This window comes from Marmota flaviventris, chromosome 6, assembly GCF_047511675.1.
Source record: "Marmota flaviventris isolate mMarFla1 chromosome 6, mMarFla1.hap1, whole genome shotgun sequence".
NCBI classification, from domain to species: Eukaryota; Metazoa; Chordata; class Mammalia; order Rodentia; family Sciuridae; genus Marmota; species Marmota flaviventris.
In genome coordinates, this window is record NC_092503.1 from 151,083,744 (window position 1) to 151,110,572 (window position 26,829).

The 26,829-nt window shown below is 42.0% G+C and overlaps 2 protein-coding genes across 4 annotated transcripts in view; one reads left to right on the top strand and one right to left on the bottom strand.

The window, feature by feature from the left end:
• The window catches only part of Kdm1b (lysine demethylase 1B), a 45,761-nt gene extending 20,903 nt beyond the window's left edge, over positions 1-24,858 (top strand). For both annotated transcript variants that reach the window (XM_027948178.2, XM_071613716.1), the window contains exons 8-21: positions 769-979; positions 2,883-3,067; positions 6,953-7,129; positions 7,433-7,507; positions 9,289-9,426; positions 10,619-10,790; positions 13,427-13,554; positions 14,465-14,596; positions 15,120-15,194; positions 18,134-18,250; positions 18,876-19,001; positions 19,807-19,929; positions 21,060-21,212; positions 23,140-24,858. In XM_027948178.2, coding sequence (XP_027803979.1) covers positions 769-979; positions 2,883-3,067; positions 6,953-7,129; positions 7,433-7,507; positions 9,289-9,426; positions 10,619-10,790; positions 13,427-13,554; positions 14,465-14,596; positions 15,120-15,194; positions 18,134-18,250; positions 18,876-19,001; positions 19,807-19,929; positions 21,060-21,212; positions 23,140-23,223 — 1,896 coding nt within the window. In that variant the 3' untranslated portion in view covers positions 23,224-24,858. The remainder of the gene's footprint in view (positions 1-768; positions 980-2,882; positions 3,068-6,952; positions 7,130-7,432; positions 7,508-9,288; positions 9,427-10,618; positions 10,791-13,426; positions 13,555-14,464; positions 14,597-15,119; positions 15,195-18,133; positions 18,251-18,875; positions 19,002-19,806; positions 19,930-21,059; positions 21,213-23,139) is intronic.
• Positions 24,859-25,096: 238 nt separating this feature from the next.
• Positions 25,097-26,829, bottom strand: part of Dek (DEK proto-oncogene) — a 31,866-nt gene continuing 30,133 nt past the window's right edge. For both annotated transcript variants that reach the window (XM_027948210.2, XM_071613717.1), the window contains one exon: positions 25,097-26,807. In XM_027948210.2, coding sequence (XP_027804011.1) covers positions 26,796-26,807 — 12 coding nt within the window. In that variant the 3' untranslated portion in view covers positions 25,097-26,795. The remainder of the gene's footprint in view (positions 26,808-26,829) is intronic.

The window sequence follows — 26,829 nt, forward strand, 5'->3', positions numbered from 1 at the left end:
GCTGCTAGAGACAGGCTGGTGTGCTGGGAAAGGAGCTGGAGTGCCCCTGGTTTTGGTACAGTGTGGGCCTGTCAAGGATAGGTTTAACCTAAAGCAGGTGCTGAGAGCAGAGGTTGCAGGTGCATGTGGCTTTAGGGGCTGGGCATAGAAGGTGACTGAAGCAGTGGGGTATACTGTTGGGAATGTTGGGGCTCGTAGACAGTGAAAAATGTTCCAGATAGCCTCTTGTTCAGGTCTACGTTTGGCATCTTATTTGATGGTACTAGTGTACTTTTACCTTCCAAAAGTTTTTTTTTTTTTTTTTTTTAAGTAGTTTTTGGCTAAAAGCAGTAATGATAGACTAGTACTTGGAGAATTATGTTTTTATGTCCAATTTTAACTCTTTAAAAATCTTAAGTAAAAGGGAGCTGGATGATAGATAACTATGGAGCAGAAATAAATTTCCCTTTTGAAACTTAAAGCCAGGCTTGCAGGGTAGTAAGTGGGTGGAGCTCTAAAGATTTACCTGGCATTGGTGGGACTTTGGAGGGGGGAGACTGTCACTGTACATTAAGGCTATATTTTGCCTTAAGAAACATTGTGTGTATCATAATCCATTTGTTTTTAAATTTGTGTGTGCAGAACTCTGGTATAGAATTGTTAAGTCTGGTGGGGGTGTAGAATAAAGGGCTAAGGATGAATGAAATGAAGATGGCCCTCTGTCCTTGGCACTAGCCGCATGTCCGTTTCTCTCTGCTGTTTTCTCTTTCTCCTGCTGGTACATTTCAGAGAGTGTCAGAAGTTTCCAACCACTGGTGGTACTCCATGCTCATCCTACCTCCTTTGCTGAAAGACAGCGTGGCAGCACCCCTGCTGTCTGCCTACTACCCTGACTGCGTTGGCATGAGCCCTTCCTGTACCAGCACGAATCGTGCTGCCACTGCTGGGGATACCAGCCCTGGGAAGCTGGAGGCCTCCAAGGTGGCTCCCTCTGCGCTTGGTAAGAGCTGGTCCTGCTACTCCGTCGTTTCCAACCCTTACCCCTGCCCCCGAAGAAATGTAGGGGTGAGCAAAATGCAAAAGAATTCTTAGAAAACATAAGGAGGCATGATACAGGGCACATAATTATTCATGCATCTGGTTATATAGTCAGCTCTCCACATCCACAGTTCTGGATCCACAAATCCAACTAACCATGGTTAGAAAACATTTTGGGGAAAAAAAATTGTGTTGAGTATGTATAGACCTTTAATTCTTGTCATTATTCCCTAAATAATATAGAACAGCTATTTACATAGCATTTGCATTTTGCGGGGGGAGTGTAAGTCACCTAGAGGTGATTTAGAGCACACATGTATGTGGATTATATGTAAATATTACACCATCTTGGCGAAGGGACTTAAGTGTGCATAGATTTAGGTGTCCTGGGGTGGGGTGCGGCTTGGAACTAATTCCCTGAGGATGTTGAGGGATAACTGTACTGTGGACCTGTCACACCATTAGTTTACAGTGTACAGTTAACTTTTCCCTCAGTAATTTGGGAACCCTTCACATTAATCTGAACATTGGATAGTGTGTAGAGGATATGCACTCTGAACTACCAGAAGAAAGCTCTGAACTCTGTGAGCAGTACCTTTTTCTCATTTCCATCTTTCTCCTCTAATGATGCCATGGGTGATCCACTCTCAGAAAGGTGTAGAGCCTCAGGGTAGGCATGTTGCTGACTACCGACTGGAAAGAGAATCTTCAAGATTCTCCATCTTTTACTGTCTGTGCACAAAGACAAACTGCATATTTTATGGTGCAAATAGATGTTTACATTGTTTTTATTTTTCCATAAGTTTTTAATTAATAACACTGATCCCTCTTAAAATGTAGATATGACGGAGATCAAACCGAAAGTGGTAATTCCCAGTGTTAATGAAGGTGTCATGAAATAGGTGCTCAAATCCTGTTGGAGGGTACATTTGTGAAGGACATGTTGGCAGTGTGCATCAAAAATCTTAGACAGGTACCCTTAAACCCAGCAGTGCCATTTCTAGGACTTTTTTCTGAATACCTATTGTATGAGTAAGTCCAAAGATATATACAGAAAGGAATTTGTTTTGGAATTGTGTACAACAGTGAAAAATTGAATGAAATTTAAATGCCCAGAATAGGGGAATGGCTAAGTAATAGGAAAATATATAACCATTGAAGTCATGTGTAATGACATGAAAAAGTGTTCATAATATTCTAAATTCTAAAAAGCAAATTAGAAAATAGCACCTCTAGCATTTTCCCCAGCTTTATAAAAGAAGTATCTGTTATATTAATATTCCTCATTTGTCAAAGCAGAATAATAGAGCATGCCCCTCAATGTAACCCCACCACTAGGACACCAGCAAGGGTTAGTGATTATTCTATTTTTTTGTGTGCCAAAAAAGTTACTATTAAAACATATCTTGAGGCTGAGGCTGTGGCTCAGTGGTAGAGCGCTTGCCTAGCACGTGCGAGGCCCTGGGTTCAATCCTCAGCACCACATAAAAATAAATAAAATTAAGATATTGTGTCTAGTTACAACTAAAAAATATATATATATCTTTATGAGGAGTTGTTTTATGGGTATAGAGCTTCAGTCTTGCAAGATGAGAAAGTCTCGTAGCTCTGTTGCACAACAGTGTTTTTTAAAGAATCAAAATTTTCATGCCACAGACACTAGGGTTGTGAATAACTTGTGAAGTAAGAGTGGGAAACTGTTTAGTTCATGGACATTTTATCCACTAGGTGCAAGAAGCAGAAGTTGTGCTGGATATACTGTGGGGCTCGCCCAGGTTGTGCTTTTGGGTTTGTTTTTGCTCTTTAATTCTTCTGGATTTGGAAGTGACAGCCTGCAGGAGTTTCCTGTTTGTGTCACCTGTCAGTTCCAGGCATGAACCGGTACTTCCAGCCTTTCTACCAGCCCAATGAATGTGGCAAAGCCCTTTGTGTGAGGCCTGATGTGATGGAGCTGGACGAGCTTTATGAGTTTCCAGAGTACTCCCGGGACCCCACAATGTACCTGGCTTTGAGAAACCTCATCCTTGCCCTGTGGTATACGAATTGCAAAGTAAGTAAGCTTGGCCAGCTAGCAGCAAGGGGACAGAGGACCTCCTTGCGGGAGAGTGCTGCCCTCTGTGGGGATGGAAGCCTCAGACCAGGGCTTCTCAGCCTCAGCACTGTGGCATCTTGGGCATGCCGCCATTTGGGTGCCAGGGGGGCCATCCTATGTGCTGCAGGATGCTGAACAACAGCCCTGGCCTCTGCCCACTCTGTCAGCAACACTTCCCAGTCATGACAGCCAGATACACAATACACACTGAGGATCCCTTATCCAAAATGCTTGGGACCAGATATGTTTCCAGTTTGGGTTTTTTTCAGATATTAGAATATTTACTTGAAACTTTATCGGTCAAACTCTCTGATCCAAAAGTTAGGAATGCTCCAAAATTCTTTGAGCACTGTATTGGCACTCAGATTTTGAAGCATTTCAGATTCTTGAATTAGAGATGCTCAGCCTGTATGTTTCTGGACATTTCCAAAAGGGAATAGAACCACCACTCAGACCATATGTACATTAGAGTGCTCAGTCTAGGAATGGGAATGAGGTGCAAGACTTGGTCCAAAGAGTTCCGGCAGCACTGCCAGGAGGGAGATAAAAACAAATCAAAGATTGGATTTAAGAGAGCAGGTCTCCTTACCTCAGTGTTTTCAACCAACCAAGATGGTGATTTTCACTCTGTTGGAACTGAATAAACGTTGGGAGCACCAAACAGCACCACCTTGAAAGGCGTGAACATAAGCTGGGGGTGGGGGGAGTAAGAATGCCAGTAGTTTTGTTTTTGTTTTTAACAAAGACAAACTCTCTTGGCCCTAGTATTTTTCTGATTTATTATTTCTTCAGCAATTATTTGAGTCACTGTTAGATACAGAATGTTGTGGGAGACTGCCACAGTGGTCTTGATTAAAGAAAGATATTCTGACTTCACTCTGATCTTTCACTGGATTAGAATCCAGTGTGAAATGAGTTGACCCAGTTAAATTCTGGATTAATACAGTTTATATGAATTATACCCAGGTGAGTATGCTGGGCAAGGTAGACATATTCATTTTGTGCCCAGCTGGTTTGAGATAAGGGCTCACTAAACATTCACTAAATTATACAAAGTTGTGGTCAGAATTTTCTGTAAATAAGTAATATACATTTCAGAAACAACCTTGGATTTATTGTTTGTTATATTTCTTTTTGATTTTGAAATTTGATGGGGCTGGGCACGGTGGTGCACATCTGTAATCCCAGTGGATCCAGAGGCTGGGGCAGGAAGATCACAAGTTCAAGGCCAGCCTCAGCAACTTGGCAAAGCACTAAGCAACTTAGCGAGACATTTCTCAAAAAAAAAAAAAAAAGGGCTAGGAATGTATCTTAGTAGTTAAGTGCCCCTGGGTTCTATCCCTGGTAACAAAAAACCGGAAAATTTGGTAGAGGGGAAGAATTTAATAAAGTCCTTGGTATTTGTATGTAGTTTATGGGTTTTTATTAGGAAGGGATACTGGGGATTGAACCCAGGGGCATTTAACCACTGAGCTACATCTGAGCCATTTTTATATTTTATTTAGAGACAGGGTCTTGTTAGGTTGCTTAGGCCTTTGCTAAGTTGCTGAGGCTGGATTTGAACTCTAGATCCTCCTGCCTCTGCCTCCTGAACCACTGGGATTACAGGTGTGTGCTGCTGTATCTGGTTCTGTAGTTTAGGTTCTAATAAGAGTATTTATTATTTACATATGAAATAATTTGGTTAAAACAAATTTAAAAGAATTGAAGACTTTGCAGTGCTTTTTCTAAACTTTACGAGCACAAATGTCTCTCTTCAGCAGCCCCAGCAGCGTGCTGCATGTTGTTTGAGTCTGCCAGCCACATCGTCAACTCCCAGTCTGATTGATAGTGGAGCCAGATGTTGGTGACAAGTAAAGGATCCTGTCCTCAGCTTCCTGTCCTGGGCTCGGGAAGTGGACCAAGGAAAGCTAGTGTCTTTTTTTTTTTTTTTCCTTATAAGTTCATGACATCACTCACGAGCCAGCTTTTGCTGCTGGTACCAGCAGCAGCCCGGGTTTCTGTAAGGTCCTCTTGAGTCAGAAGGGTAATGTGTCATGCTGCCACATTCCCTCGTAGCAGTCCTTCTCAGTGAGAAGAAACGGGATGCTCAAGTATAAACTGCTGAGTCCTCTCTCCCTTCCTCCTCTTATTCCCTCCAGCACACCCCTTCTGTCCTTCCTGTCTTGCTGATAAATGGTGGATGCAAATTATCCCTAGAGGCTTTTCTTCATTATGATAAAATAAACATAATTTACCATGTTTACCATTTTAGTCATTGTGGAATGTATAGTTCATCACCACTGTCGAGTTCCAGAACTTTCTCAGTATCCCAAGAAGAAACCCCATACCTGGTCACTCTTTCCTGTCCTTCACCAGCCCTTAGTAATTGCTAATCTACTTTCTGTCTTTGTGGATTTGCCTGTTCTAGATGTTGCTTATAAATGGAATCATATAATATGTGGCCTTTTGTGACTGGCTCTTTCACTTAGCATGGTTATTTTCAAGGTTCACCAATATTGTTGCATGTATCAGAACTTCATTCCATTTTATAGTGGAAGAATAGTTCATTGTTTGGGGATATACATATGTGTGTATCTATAGATGTAGATATGTAGACAAATATGAATGGTTATGTTTATTTATCCATTGATGGACATTGGTTTTCACTGCTTGGCTGTTTGAATACTTCTATGAACATTGTATCTAAACATGTTTTTAATTCTAGGTCATGTAATGCTGGGTCATATGATGATTTTCTGCTTACCTCTTTGAGAAATCAAAAGATTTAAAACTTATTTTTAAATTGACAAAAATTGTATCTGCTTATGATATATAATACAATGTTTTGAAAAATGTGTACTTAAGGGGCTGGGGTGGTAGAGCACTTGCCTAGTATGTGTGAGACACTGGGTTTGATTCTCAGCACTGCATTTAAATAAATAAAAATCCATTAGCAACTAAAAAGTAGTTTAAAAAAAAGAAGTATGTGTACTTTTGGAATGGCTAAATCAAGCTAATTAATATATGCAAATTTTTTTGTGGTGAGAACACTTAAATCTACTCATTAATTTTTCAAGTGTACGGTTCCTGTTACTACCTGTAGTCCCAAGTCATGTAATAGATTTCTTGCACTCCTCTTGTCTAACAGAAACTTCGTACCTTTTGGCCAGTGTCTCCCCACCCCACCCCACCAGTCCCTGGTCCCTTCTACACACTCTCTTGAGTTCAGCTCTTTCAGATTTCACATTTATGTAGGTGAGATTGTGCCGCTTTGCTGTCTATTCATCTGTTGACACATTTCTCAGCTCTTGTGAAAGGTGCTACACTGAACGTGGGAGCATAGACCTTGACACTGATTTCATTCCTTTTGGAAACTGACCCAGTGGTGGGATTGCTAGATGGCATGGTAGTCTGTTTTTAATTCTTAAGGAAGCACTATATCATTTTGCAGGATGGCTGTGTTGATTTCCATTCCCACCCACAGTGTGCAGAGCTCCCTGTCCTCCGCCTCTCGCCCCTTTTACTTTTACCCATTGGTAAAGGCTGTTAGCTGGATGAGGTGATGTACAGCATTATAGTTTGAATTTGCGTCTCCCTGGTGATTAATGAGCTTGAGCATTTTATCATGTAGCCATTGGCCACTGGTACATCTTTTGAGAAATGTCCCGTTAGGTCATTTTCCCATTTTTCTGGTGCCGAGAAAGGAACAGGGCCGTGCACATATCAGCCAAAGTGCTCTACCACTGAGCCACATCCCCAGCTGCTATTTTGTCCATTTTTAAATTGGATTGTTTCTTGCTATTCATTCATTTTGAGTTCCTTGAGGTTTTTCTTAACACTTGGTCTCATTTCCAAACACAGGAAGCTCTTACTCCTCAGAAATGCATTCCTCACATCATCGTCCGGGGTCTCGTCCGCATCCGGTGCGTTCAGGAAGTGGAGAGGATACTTTATTTCATGACGAGGAAAGGTCTCATCAACACAGGCGTTCTCACCGTGGCAGCTGACCAGTACCTGCTTCCTAAAGACTACCACAACGTAGGTGCCGCTCTGCCCTGTGCTGTGGAGCCCGTGTGTCGCTGTGGGGGTACCCAGCAGACCATGGCATCACCATAGAACTCGCTTGAGGACTGTGTGGAGTGTTCCCCCCACGAGGAGGGTGCCCAGCTGTCTCCACACTGAGGAAGAGGGGAGGGATTGCTTCAGACAAGTAGCACCATGTGCTTGAGGAAAATAATTTTCTAAGAGAATTAAAAAACAGTAGGTGAACGTCAGAAAAGTGGAACAGTGCATTGTTGCCGTTGCTCTAATTTGAGTTTTGTTTCTTTTCTTTTTTTAAAGAAATCCGTCGCCATTGTTGGGGCTGGTCCAGCAGGATTAGCAGCTGCTAGGCAATTGCATAACTTTGGAATTAAGGTAAGATTTCTGGGATATGTAGGTGGAAACAGATGGTTATCTGCTTCTTTGGTCTTAATTTTCTAAGACATAGAAACCAGTTCTAATTTTAGTAGAGAATCTAAATGTGTTACCTCTTTACACTAGATCCTAGAATAGTCATAGCATTTGACATTGATTCAATAAAAGAAGGGTGGAGAAAGGTAGAAATCCTCCCAGCTTTGGAGGGAGTTTCAGACCCCATTGAGCAAATCAGGAGAAACTCTAACTTGGAGTTAAAATATAAGCTCTTGATAGATTTCCTTTGCACAGAGGCCAAGGGGAAGCCCTTGCTTCTGTTGATAGTTTGAAAAGACAAAGGACAGCCCTGCAATTCGTTTCTTGGAAATTCCTGAAATACTCATGTAGATTTTCTTAGGCAAATAAATCAAAGGCATTCTTTGGATCTTATTCAAAAACAAAAACCTTTGCTTTTGGAAGGAAGACTGAATTGATTGATTGCTTGAGGTAGAACTGTGTGATTTCCATAGTCCTGCAGGTATGTAAGGGGGCTTGCTCCCCTGAGGAGGGGTGGGCCACATGCTGTTGCCAGACTCTTGCCTTAAACCAGTTCATATTGAGCCATAATAGAGACTGACAAAAACATCTATGTGATTCCATTAAATTAATTCACATTAACCATCCCTCGAGTTCACTGATTGGCTAGGTCTGATACATCCCTTCTTTCTCAAATTTACTTTGGAAGAACATTGGTTTTAGTGAAAAATGAAGAATTTGTAGAATTAAATTAGCCTTTTTACTCTTCTCTACTTGGCTAAAAGAAGTGACCTTTTTTTTTTGGCAATATCTTCTCTGGGATGATTTTTAGAAGTTCCAGAGTTTCAGGGAAAATTTTTCAAAAGCTGTGCCTAAAAGATTTTCTTCCTGGTGGATGGAAGACCCATGTCATGGATCATTATATAGTTGGCAAAACAGAAGATTCTGAGATGGATTTATAGGACATGTGCTTGCATTTTGAAATATTTTCTGTGTGGTAGTAAACTAGAAAGTATTTTAATTGATTATTTCAGCATTGGATATTAGAGCCAGCTTTTTTGTTTGTGTTTTACTTGGGAAACCTACAGATTATATTTCAGAGAAGGTTATTAATATCCAAAGTCTAGGGAGGGGCTGTCTTTAATATTCAGCCTTCCTCTTACTCTAAAAAGAAACTAAAGTGTTAAAGTTGGAGAAAGATGGTGAGGAGCATGGAACCACACAGTGTAGCCTTCCTGGTTAGAGGAACTGAGGAATTTAGGTCTGGGGTCCCCTGCCACTTTCCTCTCATTCTTCCCAAGTGATGAAGGACAGCCAGGAGACCATCCATTCCCCTTGAGGTTAGGAAATTGATTCTTGTCTTGGGGAAAAGTTAAGGCCTATTTGTAGTGCTAAAGGGATTTTGCTACACATATAGACATTTCATAGGAAAATCAATTTTTTATCCTAATTTTAAATATAGTTTATGGAACTACTTAGTGATAGCTTTCAAAGTACATCTCACGTACTAACTTATCAAATCTGATTATCTGATTTGAGAGGAAACAGTGAGATCACTTTAGCAGATCACTCAAATCGCTCCTCTCGGATATCTGGGTTGTTTGAACATCTGCTTTGCCTTCTGTTCACCCTCAACTGAAGTTGTTTCTTTAAAAGTATATAATAAATGAAATATGGAGATTCTTTATCAGTATCATTCTGTATTTTTAAAATATTGTCTGGTATGACTATTCTGTCCTGTTTAGATTCCCTGGTTGTCTTTTTAGGTGACTGTTCTGGAAGCCAAAGACAGAATTGGAGGCCGGGTATGGGATGATAAATCTTTTAAAGGTGTCACAGTGGGAAGAGGACCTCAGATTGTCAATGGCTGTATTAATAACCCAGTAGCACTAATGTGTGAGCAAGTGAGTTTCTTTGAGATCTGTATTGTGAACAAAGTAAAGAAAAATGTTTCATTTCCTTATTGATAGTATTAATGTGGCTGGGGTGTAGCTCAGTGGTAGAGGACTTGTCTAGCATGTTTGAGGTCCTGGGTTTGATTCCCAAACTGCAAAAAAAAATAGTGTTAATATGCTTCTAAAGTAAGTAATATTCAACAGTCTCCTCATCCCTTTTGCAAGGTAAATAAAACAGTTACCCTTCTGTCTTCCCAAGAAGGTATTTAAAAGGTTGTCTTTTTTTTTTTTTTTTTCTTTTTCCCAGATCTTTAATTTTGTATGTTATTTACAGGCTACTTGTTCATAATCTTAGGGCAGCTGATCAGCAGTTAAGAATACAGGATTCTTAGTTAAAATTTTTTTTTTAAAGAATGACTTTTTTAAGTTGTTGATATATCTTTATTTTATTTACTTATTTATATGTGGTGCTGAGATTTGAACCCAGGGCTTCACATATGCCAGGCAAGTGCTCTACTGCTGAGCCACAACCCAAGCCCCTCTTATTTGACTTTCAGATAAGCAGTCATTTTTTAGTGTAGATGTGTCTCATATTACATGGAATATTTTGTCATGTTTGAGCATACTTAATTCTTTAAAAAGTGTGTTATTTATTTACTGGGGCATTCTATTTATTATCCGGCAACTTGCGAGGCCCAAGAATTTTTCTGAAAACTTTTTTTGGGGGGTGGGGGGGTGCTGGGGATAGAACCCAGGGCCTCACGCATGCTAGGCAAGTGCTCTGCCACTGAGTTAGAGGAATTGAGGAATTTAGGTCCTCCAGCATTGATTGACAGTACACTCAGTTTCAGCTTCTATGAGTGTTTGTGTGTGTTGTGTTCATTTACATGAGGGTCCAAAGGGGGGCAGAAGGGTCTATGAGGACAGGCAGTCCACAGCATCTCAAAGAGTGGCAGGGGTTAGAGTTCACGGCGCAGAAACTATTGCTGTCCCCCTCACATTCTCCTAAAATTAAGGCATTTTCCAGATCACGCTGTTTTCTCGCTGCCTCACTTTGCTGCCATTGTGTGTTAAGCACGCCCAGCTTTATTTTTGCCTTTAGACCCTCTTCTCCATGAGAGGTCTGTCTGATTTCAGCTTAGAACCTGTAAATATTTTTTCCAGGGAAGATTTTCACCTTCTTATTCTTATTATTTTGAAGCTTGGCATCAGCATGCATAAGTTTGGAGAAAGATGTGACTTAATTCAGGAAGGTGGAAGAATAACTGACCCCACTATTGACAAGCGCATGGATTTTCATTTTAATGCTCTCTTGGATGTTGTCTCTGAGTGGAGGAAGGATAAGACTCAGCTCCAAGATGTCCCTTTAGGAGGTATGGGGAGAATGGCATTCTGATTGTTCCATCTTCTGTCACTCTGACCTTAGCAGGAGCAGCGTTCACTCGGCAGGCTCCACGTCCATGGTAGGAGCAGAGCTTATGCATGTTCCCTGGGGATTAGTGGACTCTGCAGACTGGTCCTCGGAGGGGGCAGAGTTTCCTTGGGGGTCCTGTCCATGCTTGTGTGCATATGTGCACAGGGACCTTATTTTTCATGATAGCTGGTGTTTTACGAAGTTACCTAAATGTTCAATTTTTAATTTCCCAGGGGAGCTTTCTTTTAAGGAAACCTCTGGTAAGCCCTGTGTTGTTAAATCCTCAGCCCGTAATGTCTAGATGAATGTTTCCGTACACCAGGATTTCTTTAGGCAGTATATTTAGTTTTTTTTTTTTCAGTGTATTTTGCTTAGGAATGTTATAATTTAAGAATTTTAACTCAGAATCCTTCAGCTTTGGTACTTAAATGAGCAGTTTAACCACAACTCTGTAGCATGCCTGACTGCCTGTAGTGACTCATTTCCATGAGGGGGCTGGCCGAGATTTCCTGCACTGCTTCTTAAATTGATATTTATGTATCCTACAATCTTATGACCTTGGAGGCATGTCTGTATTTCTTGAAGTGTGAATGTTTGTACTCAGTTTGTAAGACGTTAATTTTCTCCAGCTGTGCGTGTCTGTGCATGGGTTCTCAGTTCTTCAGGTGGGATAGCGCTTCACCTGCTTGGGCTGGTTGGGCAGAAACAGTCTTTTTCTCCTCCACTACCTCTAAGAGATGGACCCACTCTGATCACCCTTGGAAAGGGTTGACTGACAGACCATAGCAGAACATGTTACAGAGATAGACTCCAGTGAGCAGGGACCATTTCATCCCGTCTTGTGTGTAGAGCAGGTGGTGGGTTATTAAATTTTCTGGGGCTGAAAACTATTAGTCTCACTTGCAGGGTAGTCTCAGGATTTGGTTAGTGTTCTGCATCTGTGGGGTAGTTGCTGGCTGAGGTTTTCTTTACACTTCTTTCAGAGTTACAAAAAAAAAAAAAAAAAAGATTGCTTTGTCTTGGCCTTATTTTTAAAAAGTCATTGAAGGCTGGGGTGTGACTGACTCAATGGTAGGGCAGTTGCCTAGCACATGCCTAACCCTGGGTTTCATCCCAGCACTGCAAAAAAAAGAAGAAGAAGAAACAAAAAGGCCTAGTGATACTGTATAAGTCATTTTTCATCTTTATATTTAATTTAAAAATTCCTTAATAGTACACACACCTCTGTATAAGGTTATAGATACTTTCTGCGTTTCAGGATCTCAGCTGAGATCTCACCTTAGTGTAGCGCATAGCTGGAAAAAACAAATATACATACTGAGAAACTGGAATTCATTTCACAAAGCATGTAGACTGAAGCTTTTAAATATCACATACAAGAAAATTGCAGTAAGGCCTTTCCTAGTCTGTTCATTCTTAATTTTATATTCCAAAAACCATGATTCTTTCTCCACAAAACAGGAAAGTAGAACTGGTATCAGCAAGGGCCTGGGACTACCAGGAGGGCACTGGCAATGGCAGAAAGCCAAGGGTTGAAAACCTAGCATAAATCCAGAGGTCCTTTGGACATCCCCATGTTACAGTCTTGTGTGAGAATAAATTCTAATGAGAACCTTGATTGGAAGTTAACTGCTCCTTAGTTGATTCTAGCAAGGCAAGGACACGGTGTTTACCGGATGCTTGGGGTCTGTGATGTACCTGTTGGGCAGCTGTACTCACAGTGGGTGCTTGAAATTAGACATGTGACCACATGCCTCCCTGTGGGTCCTCCAGGGATTGTTTCATAGGGCTGTGTCTGCAGGGTTAGACTCCAGGTGAACGGGGTAGATGAGTGCTGGGGCCGAGAACAGGGAGAGCTGCGGGGCCTTGGAGTGGCTGGGTGATGCTGGGCTGTTAAGTCATGGGTGGGGAGGACAGTCCCATGAGGGAGAGTGGGTGTGGGCCCTGCAGGGCTGGACTTCACCAGGAAAAGTGTCAGAAGCAGCAAGGCCACACCTGTAAATGGATAGGCAGCAGTTGCTACCTTAGAAAAGGCTAACATGCTAGCTGTGGCTTTTGGAATTTATTTTCCAACAGGAGCCAGTAATTAAAGATACTGATACAGAAGGGTGATGTGACAAAAGGACTTAGTGGACTGTTCTTGTTTGGGAGAGAATGTTGCCAGTGGTTAGTCTACTGTGGTGTCTTACTTGAAGTGAGATGTTAAGAGAACTTGACTTTAAGACATTGGCAGTAGGACCAGAGAAGTACTCTTCTTTTTGTGTGTACTTACGTGTGTGTGTGTTTGTGTGTGTGTGTATTGGAGGGAGGGGTATTTTTTTTCCTGCATCTTGGGCATAGGAAGAAATGGTTTCTTAACTCAGCATTAATGAAACATTTTGAAGGTATCAACCCCCATATCTTTGTTTCCATTAAGATAAGCTTTTGCCTCCTAAGAAAAATCAACCTTACTGAGAGATCCCTCCCCAAGATTACTTAGGGAGAGACTTGAGAAGTTTTGGGTTTTGCCAGGTGAAGAAGATTGAGAGCAAAGGATAAGGAACTAGACAGAATCATGTAAATGCTGTTTTTTTCTGCTTTGATCCATTATCACAGAGAAGATAGATGAGATCTACAAAGCTTTTGTTAAGGAGTCCGGGATCCAGTTCAGCGAGCTGGAAGGGCAGGTGCTGCAGTTCCACCTGGGCAACCTGGAGTACGCATGTGGTAGCACCCTCCACCAGGTGCGCCTGGCCTTGGGAACGGGCTTGGAAATGCTGTCATGGGGGGCGGGGGGCGGGGGGCGTCTTAGGTTTAAACACCCACTCAGGCTGGTTTGGATGAGCAGGGAAGAATGGCTGAGTTACCCAGAAGATTGACAACCAGATTTCAGACCATGTGAACCCTACAGTGATTTAGAAAAGCAAGAGAAGTCCCGATTCAGATAATGCCCATGAGGCCAATCTATAAAACCCCAGAAAGGAGCGTGGCCAGGCTGAATTCTGATTCAGGGGGCCAGGAGCCTTGCCCTCTGCAGAAACTCGTGAGTCACCTTTGGGCAGTGTGGAGTCTCAAAGGGCCTTTCTCAAGAAACCAAAATATAGCATCCTTGCAATTTTGGCCCATTTATCTTGTAAAAATAAATTTAAGATTTCCTTCCTCATTGAACCAGCTGTGAACCTAACACTCCAGTGTTGCGCATTTTGAAAGGAAACCCATGGATGGTTTGATCTGCTCTCCTGGGGGCTCCTTTCCCGTTTAGTGCTGCAGTACAATTGAATTGCATGCTGAGTTCAGTCTCTGTAGAGTTTTATGTTGAGGAAACTTGCCAACATATATGTAGAGCTCATCAGAAGCAGTTTCACGCCCAGGGAATTCTTCTTTGCCAGAGTTGTCTATATATAAAATCAACTTTTATTATCTTAAGAATGGTCCCCATGCCCACGTTGTGTAGGCCTTTTGTTCTGTGGAAGGCTTTCCTCTGCACTCTGGAGGAAGATCTTCTCTGGTGGTGGCATCTCCCTGGCTGGTCAGATTGTCCTCTTCCTTGATGTTTGCCATGGGCTGGTAGCCTGCCCTCCCACCTCGCTTTGCGTAGGTGTAGGCTTAAGGATTTACATTGCCAGGTTCCCAGCATCCCCTTATATTTCCCAGGTGTCTGCTCGCTCCTGGGACCACAATGAGTTCTTTGCCCAATTTGCTGGTGACCACACTCTCCTGAGTCCTGGGTACTCTGCAATCATTGACAAGCTGGCTGAAGGGCTAGACATCCGGCTCAACTCTCCAGTGAGTATGGGCCAGGGTGGGGACTCTAGTTCTGCCTTGTTTTATGAGAGTGTGAAGTTTGGGGCATGGGCCCTCAGGGGACAGGTGTGGTTGCTGTCTCCCAACTCTGTGGGGTGGTGGCGGCCTGTGATCAGTAGTAGCATTACCACGTTGGGCGCTTGCTGTTGCAAACGGTAGCAGCCGTGTGTGTTAATCAAAGTGGTCAGGCTGCTTGCCCCTCCAGCTCAGTGCAGTTATTTTCACCTTAAGTTTCCCTTCAATCTTTATCCCAAAGGATTTATATTGTACATTGTAAAAACAGAGATGATTATATATGTTTCACTTTATGCTTCATTATGACAATTTTCCGTATTCTAACAAGTTTATAAAGTTCAGTTCTGAGTTCAGCTGTAGCTATTTAGCTCTGAATGCCAGGAAATGGTTTCCCCTGGCCTTAGAGAAGTGAGCTCACCTGGTAGGAGAATTGGAAAAGACTGAGGTTCCAGGTCTCATTTTCTTTCCGTGATTGCTTGTCCTGAGCCAGGTGCAAAGCATTGATTACACTGGTGATGACGTGCAGATCAGGACGACAGACGGCACTGGGTTCTCTGCACAGAAGGTAAGTGTCAAGCCTGCGCCAGGCCTGAGGGAAGAAGTCAAGGGCTTTTTCTATCATATTGTTTGCCTTTGGCAGTCTGCCCAGGGCCTCGTTGGACTTCTCATGAATTAGGTCTGTCCACTTGGTTGCCTGTAGATGTGCGAATCTGTTCTGCTTGGTGGATGCCCATCTAGATGCAGGGCGGATGCAGTTCTGACCAGTGTTCCTCAGGTGGGTTCTGTGGCACCGTGGTCCTGCGAGCAGGAAGTGTGCACGTGTGTGTTTACGTTCCCAGATTGTGCTGGGGTTGAACCGAGAGCCTTGCACATGCTAGGCAAGAGCTCTACCTTTGAGGTAGGCCCCGGTCCTTGGGACACTCTTGGGCTGAGAGGAGCATAGTAGAGGTTCTGGAAAGTCCTGCATTGAAGAAATCCGTTTTACTTTAATTTTGTGCTTTTTACCATGGAACCTTTTTCAGATAAAATTCTGTTTTTATCCTGAAGCTACTTTTCTATAACTTAAGTACTTGTACGTAACTCAAAGACAACCTGGAGTCACACTGAGATGTCCCTAGTCCTGGAAAACAAGGGCCCATGCCTGGGGCAGAGGGGATTATAAATAATGGAAATTCAGTTATGCCTCAAGTGATACCAAAAAATATCATGGAGGAATGGCCACTGGTTCCCAGACTAGCTGTGCTTTCTACTCTGCAGTGATCTCACATCAGTTCCAGTCTTTGGTAGTCATACAGATATAAAGGGTTGTGTGTCACATGGGAAGAAAGGGCCCAGAGATGAGGTGGGGTAATACTGCTGTTGCCACAACTGTGGACTAGCAGTGCTTCTCAATCTAGGCTGCAGGTTAGAATCACCTGGGAAATGCTTGCGAAGAAAGGTACAAAACCTCCCTCCCAAGAGAGTCATGGTTTCAAAGCCTCCCAGTTGATTCTAGGGTTGTAGCCTGGCTGGGAACCACTGGGCTGCAGTGTCTTAAGTTTAATGTCTAAGGCTTTGTCTAGTGATTTTTTTTTTTTTTTAAACAAAAATCATTTTCTAAAATTTCAAGTCAGCTGATGGTTCAGGCTTTGGCTCTGCGCTCTGCCTCTTTTTGTCCAGGACCACACCCTAGCTGTGCTGCCCCTGCCTAGTCACCCTCCCCTGACCTGACTGGGCACATGCACCATCCTGTCTTCATCTTCTGGCCTTCCAAAGAAGTTAGGGCAGAGCTGTAGGCTGCGTTTTGAAATGTTTAAAGCAAATATTTCATTTTTCTGTAGCTAGCACTCACTGCAGTTTGAAGTCTTCCTGGATGCGTGAGGGAAAGCTTTCCAGCCCAACACCGTAGGTAGACCCGCAGCCTTTAACCAACTAACTCAATCCAGGCCACTTCCACTGTGACTGAGTGGCAGTTCCCAGCCAGGGTGTGTCTGTGTCATTTGTTTACCCAAGTTCTTATGCTTTGGGAAACTTTTCTCAGTAAGAAGACATCTAGACTTTATTTCCTTTCAGTTCTTATTCATAGCTCAGTGGCTAATTTCTGCTTGATGGTTTTGGTCACATGGTAGCTGTTATTTATAAACAGACTGAACTTCTTAAGGATGAGAAGGACATGTTTTATAAAGTTTTCATGCAGAAAAAAAAAAAATCACAGGAAGAACTGTGAGATTTGTGATCCTGAGTTGAGGGTTCAGCTGTGTTAGCACAGGAGCTCTGGGGTGGGTGGGTGGGTGGGGTGCTTGCTGCTCAGCTCCACCAGCTTTCCTTCGTGTGGTGCTGGCTGCGGGGTTGGGAACACACACCCTCTTCCCGGGCCCCCTGTGGCTGAGGTCAGCCTGGCCAGCCATGTGCCCTGCATGGGGTCTGGAGGCTGTGGCTTCCTTGGCACCTCCTCTGCTGACAAGTGGTCAGCATTTTGTTTCTGGAGCACAGAGCAGAGGTCCCGGGGCTGCGTGTGGTGGTGGGGCGGTTCTGGATCCAGCTGCAGCAGCGGCAGCTTCCTCATGGCAACGTGGTTCTGGAGCCAGAACTGCCTGAGGTATGGCAAGGCATCACCTTTGATGGCTGGATTTTGTGATGTGGCCTTGAGAATCATTCTTGGAGGCTCAGCTTAGCATCTGTTTCACCAGCATTTCTAAATGATTTTTTAAGAACCATATGAGACTTTGTAATAAATTACTTTCAGCTTAAAAAAAATTTCATTGTGACTGGGTAGGGTGGTGCATTCGTGGAATCCCAGCAACTTGGAAGGCTGAGGCAGGAGGATCATGAGTCCAAAGCCAGCCACAGCAATTTAGCAAGGCCCCAAGCAACTCAGGGAGACCCTGTCCCATATTTTATATAAAGAAGCGCTGGGGATGTGGCTCAGAGGTTAAGCGCCCCTGGGTTCAATTCCTAGTACCAAAACTAACAAAAACATGGCTTTACACAATACTATCACTCTAATCCCTGACATTTGTAATGTGCTCCATCATTTATGAAGCATATTAACATATCTTATTTTTAATCTTGAGCATCACGTGGTCCTGACATTAATAGGGCAGGTATTTTCTTCATCTTATAGATGCCTGGTCGAGATAGTGACAGAGCTTGACCACACATTAGAATTTATCAGAAACAATAGAAAAAGTTCTGCCGGCCCCATATTTTGGACAATGTTCTTTCATAGTACTATTTTTCAGGGCTGGGATCTGCTATCTCTTCTGACCCAGGATTATTGTAAATTTTCAGGACCTTTATGCAAATTCCTCCATGTGGATGTCCCTTCTCGGCCAAGGACCCTTGTAGTGAACAAACTGCACAATCACACATGGCGGCCCTTGTTTTCATAACAAGATGGGATACTGATGATCTTTTGATTGGAAATGGGGAGAATGTTCAAGTGTTGATCTTCTAGGAAATAAACCCACTGAGTAGTTGTGTTAGTTCAGTTGCTGTGTGTTTACCATTAATTATTTCCCACAGGTATTAGTCACTGTACCACTGGCCATACTGCAGAAAGGTGCCATTCAGTTTAATCCACCGTTGTCAGAGAAGAAGATGAAGGCTATCAATAGCTTGGGGGCAGGCATCATTGAAAAGGTGACGAGACCTAACTTATTTATCCTCAGAGCTCAAGCAGTTTGTCAAATGATATGGAGCAGTAGGGGGTCATGTTTTAATCCAAATACAACTCAGAGATTTCCTTTTTATTTGAATAATTGTTCATGAAGAATACAAAGGAACATTAACAAAACAAAAGGCTATCTGAAGCCTCAGTTTTGACTTTTAGGAGAATGAATCTTGTTATTCAAAATTTGGATTTGCTATGAGCAATTCTTATATTTTCTGCTTTCATGTTCCACCCCCCACTCATTTGTCCCAAGGAGGACTGTGGTCTACTTCCTCTCCCTTAGAATCCCCTGTAGAAGGCTGCCAGGGCTGCAGTGGATCTCTGCACACAGGAGGAGTGGGTGCTCGTGACATGCTGCTTTAAGACCCCCCATCAGGAGGGCTGTGCATCTTTAGATTAGCCTGTGGATTAGCAGGCAGGCGACTTTATCCAGGGGAGTGTAGAACCGGGTGGCAGAAGGCAGGAAGCTCACAGGTGAGAGGAGTGGAGAGGGTGTTGACCAGGGTGTGTTTTGGCATGAGCTGCAGGTGGCTTGGAGGCTGCATGTGATTTGGTTGCAGGAAGCACTTCATCTCTCCTCTGCTTGCTTTCCAGATCGCCTTGCAATTTCCATATAGATTTTGGGACAGTAAAGTTCAAGGGGCTGACTTTTTTGGTCATGTTCCTCCCAGTGCCAGCCAGCGAGGGCTCTTTGCTGTATACTATGACATGGATCCCCAGGTAAAAATCATGTGTGAAGTGTGGTTCAAATTCACATCTCCAGGTTTAGAATGTAATTAATTATTCACGTGTCAGACTCAGGAATGAATGAACATTGCGGAGATTCTTGATAGTTCCTTTCTGGGAGGTCACCTGGCCTGGGACATTTTCCAGTGGAAAGGAACCCCGATATTTGCTGTTTTCTGAAGGACTAATGTTGCTTTTTTGGGCATGAATTGTTGCTTGTGGAAACAAGCACTGCAGGCTGAGGGAGACATCCTCTAGGTAAAGTTGGTGGCAGCATAGTCAAGAGTGAGCTTGACCCTTCCTAAGGGTCTTGTGGTGGGTACGGAGGGCAGGAGGTGGTTGGTCTGTTGGGGGTGGGGGGGGCACACCTGGAGTGAGCAGTTGCTGGATTCCCTTGCAGCTGCCACACACTGGTCACAGCTGTCATACACTGGTCACAGCTGTCATTTCCTGCTCTCTCAGTTCCAAGAGACTTTCTCTTAAGGTTTCACGTAGGAGCCAAGGGCAAGCTTCTATTACCACTTGTTTTCTTCTCATTGTTTTGTAATTTCCCCTCAATCACTTCCTACTCCTTCTGAAGCAAGGTTTTGTATGTGAACAGCAAAAGGAACCCTAAATTTTATTTTTACAGTATTTCCTGTCCCACCAGGGAACAGTGGAACAGGTGGGTGAGTAGCATATATTTGAGGAGAATGGATAGGAGATTGGAGGGAGGATAAGGGACAGTTGAAGTTATAAGAGCCTTAAATGTTTGTACCAGAAGCAAAACACTTCAACTGCTGTTCCTTCCTGCCTCCAGAAGCAGCAAAGCGTGCTGATGTCAGTGATCGCAGGAGAGGCAGTAGCATCCGTGAGGACCCTGGATGACAAGCAGGTGCTGCAGCAGTGCATGGCCACCCTCCGGGAGCTGTTCAAGGAGCAGGTCAGAGAAGCCTTCTTGAAAGAAGGACCTAGTGGGAGGGACCCAGTGCTGTTGAATGGCTAAGGATGCAGGGGGCCCCATTCTTTCTCTACTTAAGTGCCTGGATGAGTTTGCCAGGACTGACCTAACAGGAAATCACAGGACCGTGGCTTAGCAACAGAAAGTTACTTGTACGGTTCTGCAGACTGGAAATCCAAGATCAAGGTGACAGCAGACTTGGGCTTTAGATGCCTTTCTCCATGGCTTGCTGATGGCCCTCCGCTCTCTGGGTCCTGTTATGCTCTTCCCTCTGTAGTATGTGTTGTCATCTCCCTTTTTTATAAGGACATACACCAGTTACACTGGATTAGGCCCACAACAACAACCTCATTTTAACTTCTCATTAAAGACCCAGTTTCCAAATAGAGTCACACTGTCCAAATAATCACACAAGAGACAGAAATACCTTTTTCCCTGGGTCCTGTGACACCTCCTCTGACCTCAGGGGTCCCTGGACAGAGAGGGCGAGCACGTGCTGAACCCTTTTACTGGAGAGAAGCCATTCAAATGAGGCAAGGGGTCAGGTTTCATGAGGTTGAATCTAGGGTCATGTCTGCTGTCAGCAGATTGACTGATATCTAAGAAGGCCACACCCAAAGGCAGAGCAAGAAGAAGGGAGTTTCCATGGAACATTCTATCCCAAACAGGGGGAAGGGGTAGGATTATAAGAGAATAGGTGAGTGTAGCTCAACCCCAGAGTATGCCGACTCAGAAGACTGGCCTTGCTATCCAAGCGGGGGTAAGGATCTTTCAGATCCCCATGCGTCTTGACTGGAAGGCGTGGTAACTCATTGTGGCTCCCCACATGTGCCAAGCATTGGCCCAGGGTGACTTGAACTCTTGACCACTGGTGATAGCACCCAGAAGGTAGGCAGATGTCGTCTCTGGCAGGGTGAAGTGTGGAAGCAAGGGAGTTGTGTGTGGCTGGGCAGGGAACACATTTATGGGGTAAGAGGAACATGGATGTTCATAGTGCTAGAGGATGAAGGCAGGCCACACCCTGAGGGAGAAATGTGCATTTATAATTGGGGGTACACTGTGCCCAAGTTCTTCCTTGATCCTGTTTTATGATTCCTTTCTGTTGGACATAGGAGGTCCCAGAGCCCACAAAGTATTTTGTCACTCGGTGGAGCACAGAGCCATGGATCCAGATGGCATACAGTTTTGTGAAGACCTTTGGAAGTGGTGAGGCCTATGATATCATCGCTGAAGATATACAAGGAACTGTCTTTTTTGCGGGTGAGGTGTGTGTCTCAATTCAAAATTCAGTTATATTTTGATTTTTATTATAATTAAAACAATTGCCATCCAGAGTTTAAAGACCATTATGTCAAATACTGTTCAGCATCTTAAGACAACAAATGGAAGCCTTCTCACACTCCCAGAGGCAGTCATTTTAAACTCTTCTAGCCATTTTTCCAGGACTTTCCTTCCTATCTTAAGAATTATGTTTATATCGCTGTCTTCTGACTTAACATTAGACAGAAGTGTTTATTGACTAGCTGTCTAGATTAAAGATTCAACACATTTAGTCTGCAGCACTTCAGTTAGATTGGTGGGTGTTTCTATGCAAATGTGTGCTGCTGAGCCAGGGTGTCTGTGGATTCCATCTTGGCCAACATCAATTGCTTCTTTGGTCATTATCCTGTTTTGGTCCCTGTCCCCTTCACACATCTGATTTCAGTCCAGTCTGAGCTGGCCCATTACTTCAGCCTCTGACCTCCCCCTCCCCCTCCTGCAGTCCTTCCTGGTTCCAGTCTGGGGGCTTGCTGTAGGGCCTGCTGAGTCTTTAAACCACTCTCAGTGTTGGGCCTTTGCTCCAAGATCTGCTTTTCTCTGATTTATTTGTTGAAAATGCTGTTGTTCTGATTCTGGTCCTGTCTTTTTTCATTTCTTGTAATCTAGAAACTCTTGTCTTTCAATCCTAGTTTTATTTCTGATGATTCTCTCTCCAGTTTTTACTTTCACTATTAGATCTGCTGTCCTGGAACTCAGATCAACTGATATTTCTCTTTATTGTTCTTCGTTTCTTTTCTGCTTTGGGGGATTTTGGAGGGGAGTGTGGGTGTGATGGTATCTCCCAGCTGTTAAATTGGCTCTTATATTTCAGAGTGCTTTCTTGTTCTCAGTGCCTTCTTCTTACTCCATAGCTTGTTTCTTAACTAAGGTTATTAAAACTTGGTTTTTGACTTCTTCCTGGAGTTTCCTCAGACTTTCTATTCTGTGTGCTGTAGTCTACCTGCTGTGTGTCCAAGTGCCCCACCCTTGACTTTAAGATTTGACAGCTTCAGCAAGTTCATCAACTGGTGGTTGGACTCCACATCAGTGCCTTGGGACATTTAGTTTGTGTGGTGGAAGCAGGAACCTCTTGTTACTCCAGTTTCCAAGTGACATAAGGGGTCTCTTGAAGAGTGGTCTTGTGAGGGGCTTTTGCCAGTCTTTATACCAATCCTGTTTTCCTCTGAAACTACTCTCTGCCTCCATAGTTCCTCATGCCCCTAACAGCTGAGGTTTTCTAGGGTTTCTTTGAGGAACCATTTTGCAGTCATTACATTTATTATATTACAGTTTAGGGTTACATGTCTCCCTGTTTATTTTAGAAAACAGTTGATGATGTTTTTTTTCTGTGATTTTTGGGTAATTATAAAAGAATAAAAGAATGTCATCTTAAACCCAGATGGATTGACTACTCTTGGGCCTCTGAGGAGCCCACTGCAGGAAGGGCACATGGCTGCACACAGACAACGGTCAGCCATTTGCAAGACATGGCTATTTTAGGGTAAGGTATTTAAGGGTCACAAGCAGGATTTAGGCTGTTCTAGCTTTCCTTTGATGATTATCATAATTCACCCACTAAAAACCCATTTCCCTAAGGCCTGTGTTGCTACCCACCACCAGTATTCATTGTTTTCAATCCAGTACCTCACACAGATACCTAATATTTTAATGAATGTCTCACAGGCAGGACAGAATATTGTAGAATTAGCAAGTTGGGCAAAGCATGGCAAGATAACCAAAGAAGTTCAAATGCTGTGATGGGTGAGAAGTGTTATTGTGAGCACACAGATTGGGACAGGAGTCTTACTTTAGGAAGATCAGAGAAAGTATAAGCTTATATTGAACTCTTCGTGCATGAGTTCAAATTATGTAATTTTTTTTTTTTTTTAATAGGCGACGAACAGGCATTTTCCACAAACTGTTACAGGGGCATATTTGAGTGGTGTTCGAGAAGCAAGCAAGATTGCAGCCTTTTGAAGAGAATTTGGACCCTGCTTTTCTTTCTGTATCCCAAGTGGGAAAGTTTGAAACACATGTTCAACCTCAATTTTATAAGGGGGAACTCTTGATAGGTGCAAACCCATGCCACCACTCTGAAAGCATGAGCTCCCCCCAAATCCTTATGAGCACTTACATTTAATTGCATCTTCTATAGGTCCAAATATGCTGTCTTCTGGGTTTCAGAGTAAGGCAGAATATAACCTTAAGTTGAGACCTTGAGTGTGGTTCTTCCATGATTGGAGGTTCCCTTCAGATTTGACAGTTTTTTTTGGCTGATCAGTTTTCATACATTGTGAAACCAAGTTAAACAAGCAGGAAAAACAACATACTAGATAAAACCATGTCTGTCTTCTGTGAAAATTTATCAGTATCTTTACCAATGAGCCTTAATATTTTTATATGGATCCAATATTGAACTTAAAATCAGACTTTTTTTGATATATTAATTTCCAGTTAAATGAAGCTTCTATTTTATAACATTTCTCCCCATTGAAAATTCAAAAGAAAAATTCAGTTTATCTTTGGAGATATTTTAGAGATTTGCATAATCATTGGCAAAACAAAAATCTTAATCCCTTAGAATAGCCCCCCCCCCCCATTTAGAATGGGGTGCAGTGTGTTATCTTCACACCATGACACAGGATATAGCTATTTTTCTTAAAGTGCTACACATTCAAATCTGGAGTATCCTTAATTTTGGCAATCACTATTATTCAGTATTATGATTCGGGAATCATAAAACAGATTCATAATTTTTGTATAATTATGTTTAGTTTTCCATAGGCAGGTCCATTGGAAAACTGCAAAAAATGTGAGTTATCTTGGTAAATATTACATTTATAAAAGCCTACAACACGGTAAGTATTTACTTTTTCCACTTAAATTGATAAACATGGGTTTTAAGGTCTTCAAGATACCTATTTTGTCAAGAAACTTTAGTTTACAGGTTGAAAATAAGCTTATTTAAAAGTTTTTGAACAATTCTTTGAATTATATTGGTCTGCTTTTAAAGCCACTTTTAAAAATAGGAACTTTTCAAAAAAATCACTTTGTAAGAACAAAGAATATCATTCAAACAGTGTACAGTGAACTTCAGACAGACACATACACGCCACCCCCTCCCCAAAGTATGATACAAACAAAGCCAAGAGCTATATGTTTCAAAAATTAGGAAACATTGATGTTTAAGTTGAGACTCATTGGTACTGATTAGGAGGTATTCTGCTTTAAAGTATTGTTTTAAATGTTTAAACAGCATGCATTATGTTAAGTGATGATAAATGCAAAATGTTTGAAATGGTTCACAGTAAATTATTACTTTACTTTCTGAGCACTTAAGGCTACTGTGCTACAAGTAGGAAAAACCCTACTTAAAAGATGGTAAATGTGTATTTAAAATAACTGTCTTAAATGACCTATATTTTGACATTTTGTTCTTTAAGGAGATATGGTACGTTTCTTTAATTGAGTTACTTTGAATGTTTTTCAGTGTTGTCCCAAGATTTTGTAATTGAGTAGCAGCGAATACACACTTTTACAGTAATTTAACTTGCTGATCACAAATAGCTGGTTGTGTAAAACTGCTTAATAAAAACTAGACTTTTTCAAATATGCTCTGTGTCTGTGCTGCAGTGGTAAATGCTCTAACTGGGCATTTCATCACCAAGAACTCACGCCCACCTCAGTCCCCTCACCTGCACACACACATTCTTATCCCCTTTATAGTAATGGGTTATGAAATAGTTAACTGTAGTGCTCATCAAATTATCTTATGGGGCTAAAGCCATTTAAAAACTTTTACTATAAGGGGGAAATGATACGTAAACACATAATAAGTTAAAACATCAAATTCAAGAGACTTAAAACATCACTATTTTTATTGACAAGGTTTGTAAGAACAGATATTTAAAATCAAAGGTCAATTTTTAGGTCTTTGTTGCTTATTCCATTCACTTGTATTAAGTATGCTTTCCCCTAATGTCCTAACTTTATCAAGAAACTAACCTGTGAAAATACCTGTTAAATCACTTATATATACATTTCTATGATGCAAAGTTTTTTAAACACTTCAATTGGTACATCAAATATCTGTCATAGGCAGCATGTTTAAACTGATTAAGACCATTAATTTAAAAGACAAAATTTAGTCTTATAATTCAGGAGTGGGCTGGGTACAGTGATGAAAGCCTATAATCCCAGCTACTAGGAGGCTGAGGCAGGAGGATCACAAGTTTGAGACCAGTCTAGGCAACTTGGTAACATCCTGTCTCAAAAAAGGGCTGAGGATATAACTCCGTGTTGGAACACCCCTGGGTTCCATCCCCAGTACAGGGTGGGGGTGGTGGTGGTGGTGGTGGTGGGGGAACATGGATATGACCATGAGTGGTCCACATGTTGATCACTTTGAATCTTGATTGGCCAAAATTTATTTAAAATGCAAGAGCTCTGATTCCACATTAAATTTCTTCAAGGTTAAAAATATTACTTTTGAGAAACTGTCAGGTATCTGCTATTACCTACACATTATCTTCTGGCATTACACCTCGTACTTTTATCATAATTATGAAGGTGGCCAGATTTCCTGTAAATATCAGCATTTTATATGGTCAAAATCAGTTAATAAAATCAGTTCATTTACTATAAGCCAAATGTGCTTGTACTCAAGCCCACCCTTTCCCAAAGTTTTTGAAGCTTTGATGTGTTGATTTTGGTCTGTCCTTAATATAAAATGCGTCCACAGACACTTTTGCAGAGTTAACACAAACTATAGATGGATGACACTTTTGAGGCATAGCAGAACTAGCCAGTTCCTTCAGTGTTCCCATCACTGAATTCTGACTTCCCCTGCTCTGTCACTCCATCTCGGCAAACACTGACATTTCATAGTTTACAAGTGTAAATAAAGGTCCCTACCTATGTTGAATTTAAAAACTGATCTGCACAAAAGAAATAAAAAAAACTTTATATACAACAAATTGGTTTTTTAAAAATACAAAAATAACATCTGTCATTTCTGTCATGCTGACAATTTGACATATATACACATGCAGAAGAAAGTTCCAATTTAGTCACTTGGCTAGCTGTAACTTGTTAAAGATGAGCACACCGCCATTGAGTTTTAACATTGACAGAAGAAAATGTGTATTCAAAATATATAGTAAATACTGCAAGTCTCTGCATGTATAAATGCTGGCTATAATAGTTTTGTTCTACTTGATTAAAATATGTCTTAAGCAGTCTAATGTTAAGTGCACTAAAACCCACAACACTTCAGGAATCTATGACCTTATATAAAGAAATCCAAAATGTACAAAGTACAACTATAAAAGCAAGGAACAATTACTGCCATGCAAGATTTTAAACTAAAAACTGCATAGAAATGCAATTTAAAGCGGCAAACTGATTTATGTAACACTCAAGATAAAAAAAGGTCAGCAGTAATCCTTAACGAGAATTTAGAAAAGGAAATACATTCTCTTTGCTGGTATAATGGTATAAATCAGATCTTCAAATCTATGGGAACAAGTCATCTGTCTCTGTCCTGTATCTCAAGAAATTAGCTGTAATGAAAGAAAAACATTA